Consider the following 14,252-nt stretch of genomic DNA (forward strand, 5'->3'; position numbering starts at 1 on the left):
TGGGACAGAATGTTCTGTTATACAGATAGCTAGAATCTCAGCTGCCATAAAGCAGGACAGGACTGCTGCTTACAATGGGGATCAGATAGGATCTGTGCAGCCACTGGGACAGAATGTTCTGTTATACAGATAGCTAGAATCTCAGCTGCCATAAAGCAGGACAGGACTGCTGCTTACAATGGGGATCAGATAGGATCTGTGCAGCCACTGGGACAGAATGTTCTGTTATACAGATAGCTAGAATCTCAGCTGCCATAAAGCAGGACAGGACTGCTGCTTACAATGGGGATCAGATAGGATCTGTGCAGCCACTGGGACAGAATGTTCTGTTATACAGATAGCTAGAATCTCAGCTGCCATAAAGCAGGACAGGACTGCTGCTTACAATGGGGATCAGATAGGATCTGTGCAGCCACTGGGACAGAATGTTCTGTTATACAGATAGCTAGAATCTCAGCTGCCATAAAGCAGGACAGGACTGCTGCTTACAATGGGGATCAGATAGGATCTGTGCAGCCACTGGGACAGAATGCTCTGTTATACAGATAGCTAGAATCTCAGCTGCCATAAAGCAGGACAGGACTGCTGCTTACAATGGGGATCAGATAGGATCTGTGCAGCCACTGGGACAGAATGTTCTGTTATACAGATAGCTAGAATCTCAGCTGCCATAAAGCAGGACAGGACTGCTGCTTACAATGGGGATCAACTTGAATTTCACTCCTGTTCACTATTCACACTTTATTATATAGGAAACATATCAGAAACTCACTGTGCATAGGTACATACATTATAATTTATTTGTAATAAAGTATCACTTTAATATAGAGTTTTACACACCCACACATGCAGCAGTGACCTCCCACTATTATCCCATTGGTCAGTGAGCCCTACCAATAAATAAAATAGGTCCCCAATGATAATTAAAATGGTACAGTATGTGCATCGTCATTCCTATGATCTGCTCCAACCATGTGCCATCCTCCCTAAACCCTGCCCATGATGTGCCCACCTCTTAACTTGGGTAATGTAGGTGCCAGGGCATGACAGGGGTGTAGCCAGAAATAACTTTGGGTCAGTGCTGGACTGGGTTACACCAGTTTGCTAAGCCCAGGCAGTGGGACCCACTAGGACCAAGACACACCGGAAATTCTTTCAGTCGTCCTGTGGGCCAATCGATCCCTGCTTAGGGTGCTTTAAGTTACTGAAAAAGGCTACAGCCTAGTTTTGGGTGTCAATTTAACCAAAGCTCTATCCATAGCTATTCCAGCTGTATTTATCAGTTTCAACACTGAGAACCCCAAAATGCCCACTGTCTGCCTGAACCCGTATAGCCTGCCATTTACTTGAATGAAATCTGCCTCCTGCTGTCAGCACCCCCTACCTGTTAACCCTAAATCTCCACACCACAAAGTACAGAATGGGGTCAATGAAGCTATTGGCGCTGGCCAGGGGTCGGGTGACTTTGTAGAGCACATTTACAGTGTTTAGTGTCCCACAGTCCCACTCTGTCTTCCTAATAAAGTAATACAAGGTCCGGGTGACATGGAAAGGAAGGAAGCAGACAATGAAGACAATGAGGACAAGAACAATCATTCTGATGGACTTCTTTTTGGAGTCAGAATTGGGGAGGGCGTTGGCCGTTGGCTTCATGAGGGTATAAACCATAAGGCTATAAGAAAGCAGGATTATAATGAAGGGGACACAGTAGAGCAGAGCCAGGTTCACTGTGCTGAAGATGACAAAGTGGTCAAAGAGGTCAATTCTGGAGGTATCATGACAAATGATGTTGCCTTTTAGGCTACTGGTGGTGACAAAGTACAACATGGGAGATTGCAGGCCAATAACCACAAGCCATATGGTGGCACAAGCCATCCTGGCGTAACGCATGTGACCCCAGCGAAGGAACCGGATTGGGTAGCAAACAGCCAGAAATCGGTAGATGCTGATGAACAGGAGGAAGAAGATGCTGCAGTAGAGGCTGGTGTAGAACAGGAACCTCACTATTTTGCACAGGGCCTCGCTGAAAGGCCAGTCGTTCTCCTTGGAATAGTAAAAGATCAGCAAAGGAAGAGACAGGACGTAGAGCAGGTCAGACAAGGCCAAGTTAAACATAAATAAGTTAATGACCTTCCAAGGCCGAACTCTGAATAGAAAGACGTAGAGAGCCAGGGTGTTGAGGACAAAGCCCAAGGAGAAGACAACTCCATAGGACACAGGCAGGAGGATATATTTGAATTCTTCATGAAAGAGGCATCGATAGGACAAGTTGCTTTCTCCATTCATTTCACCTGGGATGGTGCTGAAATTGCAAAGAGCAAAATGCTTAGTTTTTGCGGGTTTGTTCTATTAGCGGCATCAGAAACCTTCCCCTGGACAAATAAACATATTGCAACCCAGAAATAACCGATCTAGCAAACAGAGAATGCTCACGTTCCTCAGCCTGGGATATCACACTGCTGCTCCTCATGTCCACATACAACATGTCCTTTATTCTATAGAGAATGAAATAAAAGAATATAATGTACAATGATGTCCCAGACTGACTGAATGTGAGCCTTCCTAGCTTGCTGCTTACAACTGGTTACAGGGTTCAGTGGGTTCTGGCACAGAAACAATTGGCTTACAAAGAAATAAAAAAACTCGTAAAAGTTTTAGGGGTAGGGTTGAAGGTGATTATATAAATAATAATAGTTTCCTTTTCTTAAGCTTAAAGCCACGTCAGTGCTCACAGGAGGTGCCTGCTTTCCTCTGCTGTTCCTGCTATGATCACATCACAACCCATGAGATATAAATAAAGATATAAGCTCTACAATTACAGACCATTATAGAATTCCAGCCGCAGCCCAAAGTGCCACCCGCAGAAATGACAGGTTTCAGCCTGACACCCTGGGTGTGGGAATATTTCATGCTGGAATGGATGGAGGACCCTGCCTTGCTTGACTTTGAGGTAACTGGCCAGTCTCCCATACGAATTCTCTACTGTTCAGGTATAAACTAATGGATTAATTATCTAGTATTCAGTAATCCTAGTTACAGGCAAAGGAACCAAGAAGGCACTCCAGCAGTTACAACCGCAGATATACATGGGTAATAGGGAGAGATGGTTCCTATAGTAACAGTGGATAATAATCTCTGGGAAGGGAGTGTGACTGTGGGATAGCAGGTATAGTAGGGAGAGATGGTTCCTATAGTAACAGTGGATAATAGTCTCTGGGAAGGGAGTGTGACTGTGGGATAGCAGGTATAGTAGGGAGAGATGGTGTCTATAGTAACAGTGGATAATAGTCTCTGGGAAGGGAGTGTGACTGTGGGATAGCAGGTATAGTAGGGAGAGATGGTGCCTATAGTAACAGTGGATAATAGTCTCTGGGAAGGGAGTGTGACTGTGGGATAGCAGGTATAGTAGGGAGAGATGGTGTCTATAGTAACAGTGGATAATAGTCTCTGGGAAGGGAGTGTGACTGTGGGATAGCAGGTATAGTAGGGAGAGATGGTGCCTATAGTAACAGTGGATAATAGTCTCTGGGAAGGGAGTGTGACTGTGGGATAGCAGGTATAGTAGGGAGAGATGGTGCCTATAGTAACAGTGGATAATAGTCTCTGGGAAGGGAGTGTGACTGTGGGATAGCAGGTATAGTAGGGAGAGATGGTGTCTATAGTAACAGTGGATAATAGTCTCTGGGAAGGGAGTGTGACTGTGGGATAGCAGGTATAGTAGGGAGAGATGGTGTCTATAGTAACAGTGGATAATAGTCTCTGGGAAGAGAGTGTGACTGTGGGATAGCAGGTATAGTAGGGAGAGATGGTGTCTATAGTAACAGTGGATAATAGTCTCTGGGAAGGGAGTGTGACTGTGGGATAGCAGGTATAGTAGGGAGAGATGGTGTCTATAGTAACAGTGGATAATAGTCTCTGGGAAGGGAGTGTGACTGTGGGATAGCAGGTATAGTAGGGAGAGATGGTGCCTATAGTAACAGTGGATAATAGTCTCTGGGAAGGGAGTGTGACTGTGGGATAGCAGGTATAGTAGGGAGAGATGATGCCTGTAGTAAGGACTGGGAAGGCACTCTAGTGGGTGGGATATGTAAATAACAGAGGATACCCCATAAGAGAACACATTGTAACATTCACATCACCTACCTTACATTTTGGAGCTCTTGGGTAGTGCAGTGTCCCTGTAGACACAGAGAGTAAGTGCTACATTCTTGTGCCGTAAGATTAAGGACTGTATCATCCACCTTTACTGAACAATTGCTCATGAGTTCCCAGCAGGAGCAGCAGTGGAAGATATAATTATACCAAGTGAGATTGTGGGATGAGCAGAGCACCCGGCAGTAAAGGAAACCTGTTCTTCTGTTGCACAAGAGCCACGAGCAATTGATTTTGGGCAGACGGTGTCATTCTCTGGATATAATGGGCCGGTGCCTGGAAGTCCATTAGGAGCAGCCAAGGGAAATCACTTCCAGTCGGAGCAGTGACACAGAACAGCGTTTATCATTGAGCAGATAATCAATAGAGAGATGATTTAGTGGTTTATTTGTACAGTGAAGAAAGTAAGAGGGAGCCTTAAAGGGAAACAGGAGGGGGTTGGGAATGTAATGGAGGCCTGAAGTGATACAGGTATGGGACCTGTTCTCCAGAATGCTCGGGACCTGGGGTTTTCTGGATAATGGATCTTTCTGTAATTTGGATCTTCATAGCTAAGTCTACTAGAAAATCATGTAAACATTAAATAAACCCAATAGGCTGGTTTTGCTTCCAATAAGGATTAATTATATCTTAGTTGGGATCAAGTACAAGCTACTGTTTTATTATTACAGAGAAAAAGGAAATCATTTATAACATTTTAGATTTGGATGAAATGGATTCTATGGGAGATGACCTTTCCATAATTCTGAGCTTTCTGGATAATAGGTTTCCGGATCACAGATACCATACCTGTATATGAAAGAATAACAAGATAAGGAGGAAACACTGAAGGTGGAAATTATAAGCTAAAAGGATATTTTCGGTGGCTGGAAGCTGAGATGTAGAATCTCCATGCAGAGTGAGCTTTCTGCAAGGTAGAGTAGGTAGGCTGCTATCAGCTGGGCACAGGTTTGGCAACACTGGAATGTTTAATATTAGTTTAGGAATGTTGTAGAACAAGTCATGTGGATCTATCCAACTCATACCTCACTCTCTGTCAGAGCCAAATATACCCGGGGACTTCAGGTGATGCCCCTTGGGTTCAACCAAACAAGTGGGAGGTTCAATTTTGCAACCAACCTATTCATTAGCCTACAGGTACATACAGGGTTTCTTCTCATTATTAAAATTAAAATTAAAGATATGTTCTGAAGAATCCCATTGTATACTTCAGAGCTTATCTGTTATCTACTGTGTATCCTGTGCTTGAATGGCTGCCCCCATGGCTACACAGCAGCTTGTTTATATAAACTATAGTAGTACTTATCTGTTATCTACTGTGTATCCTGTGCTTGAATGGCTGCCCCCATGGCTACACAGCAGCTTGTTTATATAAACTATAGTAGTACTTATCTGTTATCTACTGTGTATCCTGTGCTTGAATGGCTGCCCCCATGGCTACACAGCAGCTTGTTTATATAAACTATAGTAGTACTTATCTGTTATCTACTGTGTATCCTGTGCTTGAATGGCTGCCCCCATGGCTACACAGCAGCTTGTTTATATAAACTATAGTAGTACTTATCTGTTATCTACTGTGTATCCTGTGCTTGAATGGCTGCCCCCATGGCTACACAGCAGCTTGTTTATATAAACTATAGTAGTACTTATCTGTTATCTACTGTGTATCCTGTGCTTGAATGGCTGCCCCCATGGCTACACGGCAGCTTGTTTATATAAACTATAGTAGTACTTATCTGTTATCTACTGTGTATCCTGTGCTTGAATGGCTGCCCCCATGGCTACACGGCAGCTTGTTTATATAAATTATAGTAGTACTTATCTGTTATCTACTGTGTATCCTGTGCTTGAATGGCTGCCCCCATGGCTACACGGCAGCTTGTTTATATAAACTATAGTAGTACTTATCTGTTATCTACTGTGTATCCTGTGCTTGAATGGCTGCCCCCATGGCTACACGGCAGCTTGTTTATATAAACTATAGTAGTACTTATCTGTTATCTACTGTGTATCCTGTGCTTGAATGGCTGCCCCCATGGCTATACAGCATCTTGTTTATATAAACTATAGTAGTACTTATCTGTTATCTACTGTGTATCCTGTGCTTGAATGGCTGCCCCCATGGCTACACAGCAGCTTGTTTATATAAACTATAGTAGTACTTATCTGTTATCTACTGTGTATCCTGTGCTTGAATAGCTGCCCCCATGGCTACACAGCAGCTTGTTTATATAAACTATAGTAGTACTTATCTGTTATCTACTGTGTATCCTGTGCTTGAATGGCTGCCCCCATGGCTACACGGCAGCTTGTTTATATAAATTATAGTAGTACTTATCTGTTATCTACTGTGTATCCTGTGCTTGAATGGCTGCCCCCATGGCTACACGGCAGCTTGTTTATATAAACTATAGTAGTACTTATCTGTTATCTACTGTGTATCCTGTGCTTGAATGGCTGCCCCCATGGCTACACGGCAGCTTGTTTATATAAACTATAGTAGTACTTATCTGTTATCTACTGTGTATCCTGTGCTTGAATGGCTGCCCCCATGGCTACACAGCAACTTGTTTATATAAACTATAGTAGTACTTATCTGTTATCTACTGTGTATCCTGAGCTTGAATGGCTGCCCCATGGCTAAACAGCAGCTTGTTTATATAAACTATAGTAGTACTTATCTGTTATCTACTGTGTATCCTGTGCTTGAATGGCTGCCCCCATGGCTACACAGCAGCTTGTTTATATAAACTATAGTAGTACTTATCTGTTATCTACTGTGTATCCTGTGCTTGAATGGCTGCCCCCATGGCTACACAGCAGCTTGTTTATATAAACTATAGTAGTACTTATCTGTTATCTACTGTGTATCCTGTGCTTGAATGGCTGCCCCCATGGCTACACGGCAGCTTGTTTATATAAACTATAGTAGTACTTATCTGTTATCTACTGTGTATCCTGTGCTTGAATGGCTGCCCCCATGGCTATACAGCATCTTGTTTATATAAACTATAGTAGTACTTATCTGTTATCTACTGTGTATCCTGTGCTTGAATGGCTGCCCCCATGGCTACACAGCAGCTTGTTTATATAAACTATAGTAGTACTTATCTGTTATCTACTGTGTATCCTGTGCTTGAATAGCTGCCCCCATGGCTACACAGTAGCTTGTTTATATAAACTATAGTAGTACTTATCTATCTACTGTGTATCCTGTGCTTGAATGGCTGCCCCCATGGCTACACAGTAGCTTGTTTATATAAACTATAGTAGTACTTATCTGTTATCTAATGTGTATCCTGTGTTTGAATGGCTGCCCCCATGGCTACACAGCAGCTTGTTTATATAAACTATAGTAGTACTTATCTGTTATCTACTGTGTATCCTGTGCTTGAATGGCTGCCCCCATGGCTACACAGCAGCTTGTTTATATAAACTATAGTAGTACTTATCTGTTATCTACTGTGTATCCTGTGCTTGAATGGCTGCCCCCATGGCTACACAGCAGCTTGTTTATATAAACTATAGTAGTACTTATCTGTTATCTCCCAGGATAATGAGCTTTTCCTCTTTGTTGGAGCAGTGGGTGGAAGGTAGGAGTTCTCATTTAAGGGTAGATAATAAGATTCATATTTTCGGTGAGTGCCAGAGGTACATTATCTGCCATCTCAACTTAATTGTATTCCCATCAGCTTCTACTCCTAATGGCTTGTTCTTAGTCGCTGCCATCAGATTACTTTGTCTGGTGCCAGGGGAGATGGTACCAGCTGAGTCTTCTTGAAGTTTAGATGCCCAAAAGGTCCTTGGCACTGGGGTTCAGTAATCCAGTTCTACCTTAATGGCAACACCAGGCAACTGTCTCCTGGTTGGTCAAGAGGCCAACATAATGTACAGTATCATTCAGCAGATGTGGGGGGATCAGGGGCACAACATTAAGGCAGACAGACTGTTGTGGGACTGGGAAGTGCAGTTGAACATATGTTTCCAGTTGAGCTCCCAGGGGGGCCAGTAACTTCCTATTATACCACTGGCAGGTAGTGATGGGAGAATTTCTCCTGTTTCGCTGAAAAATTCGGTGAAAAATCATGAACTTCGAACGTTTTCACGAAAAAACCATTCAATTCAAACATCTTCATGAAAAAATCGAGCAATTCGAATGTTTTCACGCCGGCGCCGAAACTTGGAAATTCGCTGCAAATCCGTGCCTGGCGAATTTATTTGCCCATCACTACGGCCAGGTAGAGATGAACATTTAGACCCCCAAAACAACCTATAGCCAGTAGAATTGCCCTGTAACGAATCAGAGCAATAGGAAAGTCCCAGGGAGAAACCTGTAGCCAATCAGAAGCGCTGCACAGTAAGTGTATCAGGATAAACCAGTACCAGTATAGGGAATGAAGCTCAAACACCCAACCTGTTATTCCTGTAAATCCCGCAAATCTCTGTATTAATTAATAGCACATTCTACGGATGGTTAAAGGAGAAGGAAAACTACTGAAGCACTTTATTGCCAATAAATTAGCCACAATAGTCCAAACTATAACACTCTATTTATTCTGCAGAATGTTTTACCATACCTGAGTAATCCTGTTCCTGCTGAATTGTGCTTAGTACAGGGAATACCTATGCTGCCATAGTTTTATGGGATCTCTTTGTACAGACTATGAGCAAACTTAGGGGACTGTTCCTGCTGAATTGTGCTTAGTACAGAGGAATACCTATGCTGCCATAGTTTTATGGGATCTCTCTGTACAGACTATGAGCAAACTTAGGCGGCTGTTCCTGCTGAATTGTGCTTAGTACAGAGGAATACCTATGCTGCCATAGTTTTATGGGATCTCTCTGTACAGACTATGAGCAAACTTAGGGACTGTTCCTGCTGAATTGTGCTTAGTACAGGGAATACCTATGCTGCCATAGTTTATGGGATCTCTCTGTACAGACTATGAGCAAACTTAGGGACTGTTCCTGCTGAATTGTGCTTAGTACAGGGAATACCTATGCTGCCATAGTTTATGGGATCTCTCTGTACAGACTATGAGCAAACTTAGGGGACTGTTCCTGCTGAATTGTGCTTAGTACAGGGAATACCTATGCTGCCATAGTTTTATGGGATCTCTCTGTACAGACTATGAGCAAACTTAGGGACTGTTCCTGCTGAATTGTGCTTAGTACAGGGAATACCTATGCTGCCATAGTTTTATGGGATCTCTGTACAGACTATGAGCAAACTTAGGGACTGTTCCTGCTGAATTGTGCTTAGTACAGGGGAATACCTATGCTGCCATAGTTTTATGGGATCTCTCTGTACAGACTATGAGCAAACTTAGAGGACTGTTTCTGCTGAATTGTGCTTAGTACAGGGGAATACCTATGCTGCCATAGTTTTATGGGATCTCTCTGTACAGACTATGAGCAAAGTTAGGGACTGTTCCTGCTGAATTGTGCTTAGTACAGAGGAATACCTATGCTGCCATAGTTTTATGGGATCTCTCTGTACAGACTATGAGCAAACTTAGGGGACTGTTCCTGCTGAATTGTGCTTAGTACAGGGAATACCTATGCTGCCATAGTTTTATGGGATCTCTCTGTACAGACTATGAGCAAACTTAGGGACTGTTCCTGCTGAATTGTGCTTAGTACAGGGAATACCTATGCTGCCATAGTTTTATGGGATCTCTCTGTACAGACTAATACCAGGCTTTCAGCTCAACAGCTCTTATTGAAGGTCCTCATACAGCAACACTATCTGTCTGTACAGTCAGTTACCCCTAGTGCCACACACTTTGTGACTGTTTAACTGAAAGTTTGGTAATAGCAGTCTAAAACTGCAATACTGCTAATATCACAGAATCCAGTAAGAAAACAAGGTTATGTTGTATAAATTGGAATGACGTGCCCAGAAGATCACATCATTCCTTGGATTTACATCCCTTTGAAGAAGTACAGGGATAAGATCCATTATACAGAAACTCAGAATTATGGAAAGGCCGTCTCCCATAGACTCCACTTTATCCAAATAATCAAAATTTTTAGAAATCATTTCCTTTTTCAGTGTAATAATAAAACAGTCGCTTGTACTTGATCCCAACTAAGATATAATTAATCCTTATTGGAGGCAAAACCAGCCTATTGGGTTTCTTTCATATTTATATGATTTTCTAGTATGCAGATCCAAATTACAGGAAGACTTGTTATCTGGAAACCCCCTGGTCCCAAGCATTCTGGATGACAGGTCCCATACCTGTATTGTTATTTTATTCCAAGGAAACCCACATACACATTCAGGCCAGTGATGTAGTGGAACCACTAGAGGGCACTGCTGAGCTTTTCATCCTGCCATACATCAGACTGAAATATGAAATGCAGGGGCCCTCACCTATTTGTTCTGTAATCTGGCATTCAAGCAAGTGCCTGGTTGCTAGGCATAGTGCCAATAGCAACCTATATATAATGGCTAAATATGTGGGGAAAAAATACATACATCAACCTGATCATATGGGCAGCATTGTTTCACCGTAATGTGACCTTTCTTTATTATCTACAAACAATTTGGGTAATAAAACTGTGATGGCAAGGGATGCATTTTACTGTGCGCACCCTCCTTCCTGTGGGTATGGCAGGGAGCCCCAATGGGGAGGCCCTCTAGCTCTGATGTGGTTAATAATGAGTTAAACACTGTTTATTCACCTAATAAGAAACTAAAGAAGAGTGTTAATGTCTCACTTAATCTTCTACAGAAGTTGGAGGTTGATTTGAGATACGCATACAACCCCTTGTTTTTAGAGTGGTACAGTCAGGGCTGTGCCATCAGCTGTGACTGGGAGATACCATGACATGCGGGGGGGGTATATTTCTACCCTGTTGTATCATGTTTATTTTTGTACCCAGTCGCTATGGGCATCAAATCGTATTATTGGGAGGACCAGCGCTCATAAGCAGGAAAATTAGACAATTAGAGGGAAATTAATGGAGCAAGAGGGTGGCTGCACATTACATAGGGGCTGGTGTTACAATAAGGTGAAAACAACTCCCAGCTGTGATGCTCAACAGCTTGAATATTAGCACCGCAGTGTTGCCTGTGCTCTCAGCTGACTGCATAAGATCAATCAGGGGAAGAGATACCTCCCTGCACTATAAGCCCATAACCCTCCCAATGGGCCTTGTGTCTGTTACTTTAAGAGAAAGGAGGGTGAGGGGCGCCATCATCATCACTGTGCCAGGGCTCAATTTCATCACATTCCAGTGATTTCCCCAGAGTTTCAGCCTAAAGAGGGAGATTTCGGCACAAAGCTGAATTTATATTCATATCCAGTAATTGCTCAGTCGCCCCACGACTCTCTCTCTGCCTGGAATTGGGGCGATGTCACAATCATTCCGATGTAACAATGACACCCATGATCCCTGATCTCACTGTATCACGCCAGCAATTCACTGTACAATATAAAATGTCATTCCTGAAGCAACAAGTGTATTTAGTTGTAATATTGGTGTGTAGGTGCATCTCAGCTCATTTTGCCTGGTCATGTGATTTCAGAAAGAGCCAGCACTTTAGGATGGAACTGCTTTCTGGCAGGCTGTTGTTTCTCCTACTCAATGTAACTGAATGTGTCTCAGTGGGACCTGGATTTTACTATTCAGTGCTGTTCTTAGATCTACCAGGCAGCTGTTATCTTGTGTTAGGGAGCTGTTATCTGGTTACCTTCCCGTTGTTCTGTTCTTAGGCTGCTGGGGGGAAAGAGATATCACTCCAACTTGCAGTACAGCAGTAAAGAGTGACTGAAGTTTATCAGAGTCACATGACTGGGGGCAGCTGGGAAATTGACAAAATGTCTAGCCCCATGTCAGATTTCAAAATGAAGTATAAAAAAACTGTTTGTTCTTTTGAGAAATGGATTTCAGTGCAGAATTCTGCTGGAGCAGCACTATTAACTGATGCGTTTTGATTTTTTTTTTTCCCATGACAGTATCCCTTTAATGACATTTAAAGCGTCCTGCAGATCGAAGCTCAATCAGAGTATAGGATATATCACTGGTTACATTGCTGCTGCACCCTTACAGTTGGTCTCTATTTCGTGAGCACAGGCCCCACTGCACAACCTCTCAGCTATACCCTGGCAGGCAAGGGTTAAACTAGTATTAATTGTTCCTCTCTGGTCCATTGGGGCCCCGGGATTTTCCTGAGTATCTGAATCACAGACAAGCCAGGGGCCACTCTCAGCCCATCCTCTGGGCATACAATGCCGCCTGTATATGGGCCCCTGAATGTACCAGCTCAGGTGCCAATACCCACAATGCCTTGCAGGGTCTCTGACCAACAGTAGAGTCTTGGGAACTGGAGCCTTGACTGGGGCAAAGCCGACAGCTGCTACAATTTCTATTATTTAGATTTAGTTCCCCTTTGTAACTTGCATGTTTCTGATTTACTAACACCATCAGTGAAATCTGTGTAGAACTGAGCCGCTGTATCAGTAGGGTCACTGATTTCCTCCTTCACCCAGAGTTATTTCTATTTATTAGAGACAAACGTTCCCTTTCTCAATTGATGGGGCGGAAGGAGCCACTGGGGCCGGGGGGAGACATTTAAGTTTCTTCTGCAGGAGGAAAAGACAAGTGAGTGGAAGGTTGAGTTGAGATTTTCTGATATATCTGCCCCTTATACAGGGAATATTGCCCAGCAGAGATATAAATATTGTATAACTATTGGCACAATATATTAACAGCATCTTGAAGTACAAAAGCTCAGCTTATAAATACATCCCCTGCTCTTGGTTCCAATGGTTTTATCAGCCTTTCTGCCTCTGCCCACTAGATGGCACTGTTTGATTAGAGTCTGGGCATCAGGCAATGGTTAGATCAGCTCCTCCTCATATGAATAAACATAAATATGTAGATATATAAATATATTGTTAGACAGACTATGTCAAGGGTTTATTTAACAGTTAACTATCCCTTTAAAATACAATAAAGCAGATTCGGCAGCATCTTACAAAGATCACATCATTACCATTAGTAACTGTCCCAGTGAGCTTACAATCTAAGGTCCCTAACACATTCCCATCAGTCCCTGCCCCAGTGGAGCTTACAATCTAAGGTCCCTATCACATTCCCATCAGTCCCTGGCCCAGTGAGCTTACAATCTAAGGTCCCTATCACATTCCCATCAGTCCCTGGCCCAGTGAGCTTACAATCTAAGGTCCCTATCACATTCCCATCATTCCCTGCCCCAGTGAGCTTACAATCTAAGGTCCCCTTCAAATTCCCATCAGTCCCTGCCCCAGTGAGCTTACAATCTAAAGTCCCCTTCACATTGCCATCAGTCCCTGCCCCAGTGGAGCTTACAATCTAAGGTCCATATCACATTCCCATCAGTCCCTGCCCCAGTGAGCTTACAATCTAAGGTCCCTATCACATTCCCATCAGTCCCTGCCCCAGTGAGCTTACAATCTAAGGTCCCTATCACATTCCCATCAGTCCCTGCCCCAGTGAGTTTACAATCTAAGGTCCCTATCCCATTCCCATCAGTCCCTGCCCCAGTGAGCTTACAATCTAAGGTCCCTATCACATTCCCATCAGTCCCTGCCCCAGTGAGCTTACAATCTAAGGTCCCCTTCAAATTCCCATCAGTCCCTGCCCCAGTGAGCTTACAATCTAAAGTCCCCTTCACATTGCCATCAGTCCCTGCCCCAGTGAGCTTACAATCTAAGGTCCCTATCACATTCCCATCAGTCCCTGGCCCAGTGAGCTTACAATCTAAGGTCCCTATCACATTCACACACAATAGGGACAGTTTATCAGGAGCCAATTACCCGGCATTTATGTACATTGGGTGTGGAAGCAAATTGCAGAAGGCTCAGGGGGATCAGTGATACAGAGCTGTATATAAGACTGTATATAATATAAGACTGTATATAATATAAGACTGTATATAATAGAACACTGGATATAATATATATAATGTGAGAGGCAGTGACAGGGTCAGATTGGGAGTCAATGGCAGTTGCCAGTGTCTGACAGCAGGAGGCGCTACTGAGACATCTCGCAGACATAATATAAAGTAGATCCAGTGTTTGGCCACTAGAGGGCGTGGTTGCACTACA

At 43.3% G+C, this 14,252-nt stretch overlaps 1 protein-coding gene across 1 annotated transcript; it reads right to left on the reverse strand.

The window, feature by feature from the left end:
- Positions 1 to 644: 644 nt before the first annotated feature.
- LOC108710046 (P2Y purinoceptor 2) lies at positions 645 to 4,290 on the reverse strand (the record flags this gene model as incomplete). Its single annotated transcript, XM_018250412.2, is given in 3 exon segments — positions 645 to 2,302; positions 4,144 to 4,269; positions 4,271 to 4,290. Coding segments are annotated over 3 exon segments (1,068 nt in total), but the record flags the coding sequence as incomplete, so codon positions are not given.
- Between the last annotated feature and the right edge of the window lie 9,962 nt (positions 4,291 to 14,252).

This window comes from Xenopus laevis, chromosome 2S (assembly GCF_017654675.1).
Source record: "Xenopus laevis strain J_2021 chromosome 2S, Xenopus_laevis_v10.1, whole genome shotgun sequence".
NCBI classification, from domain to species: Eukaryota; Metazoa; Chordata; class Amphibia; order Anura; family Pipidae; genus Xenopus; species Xenopus laevis.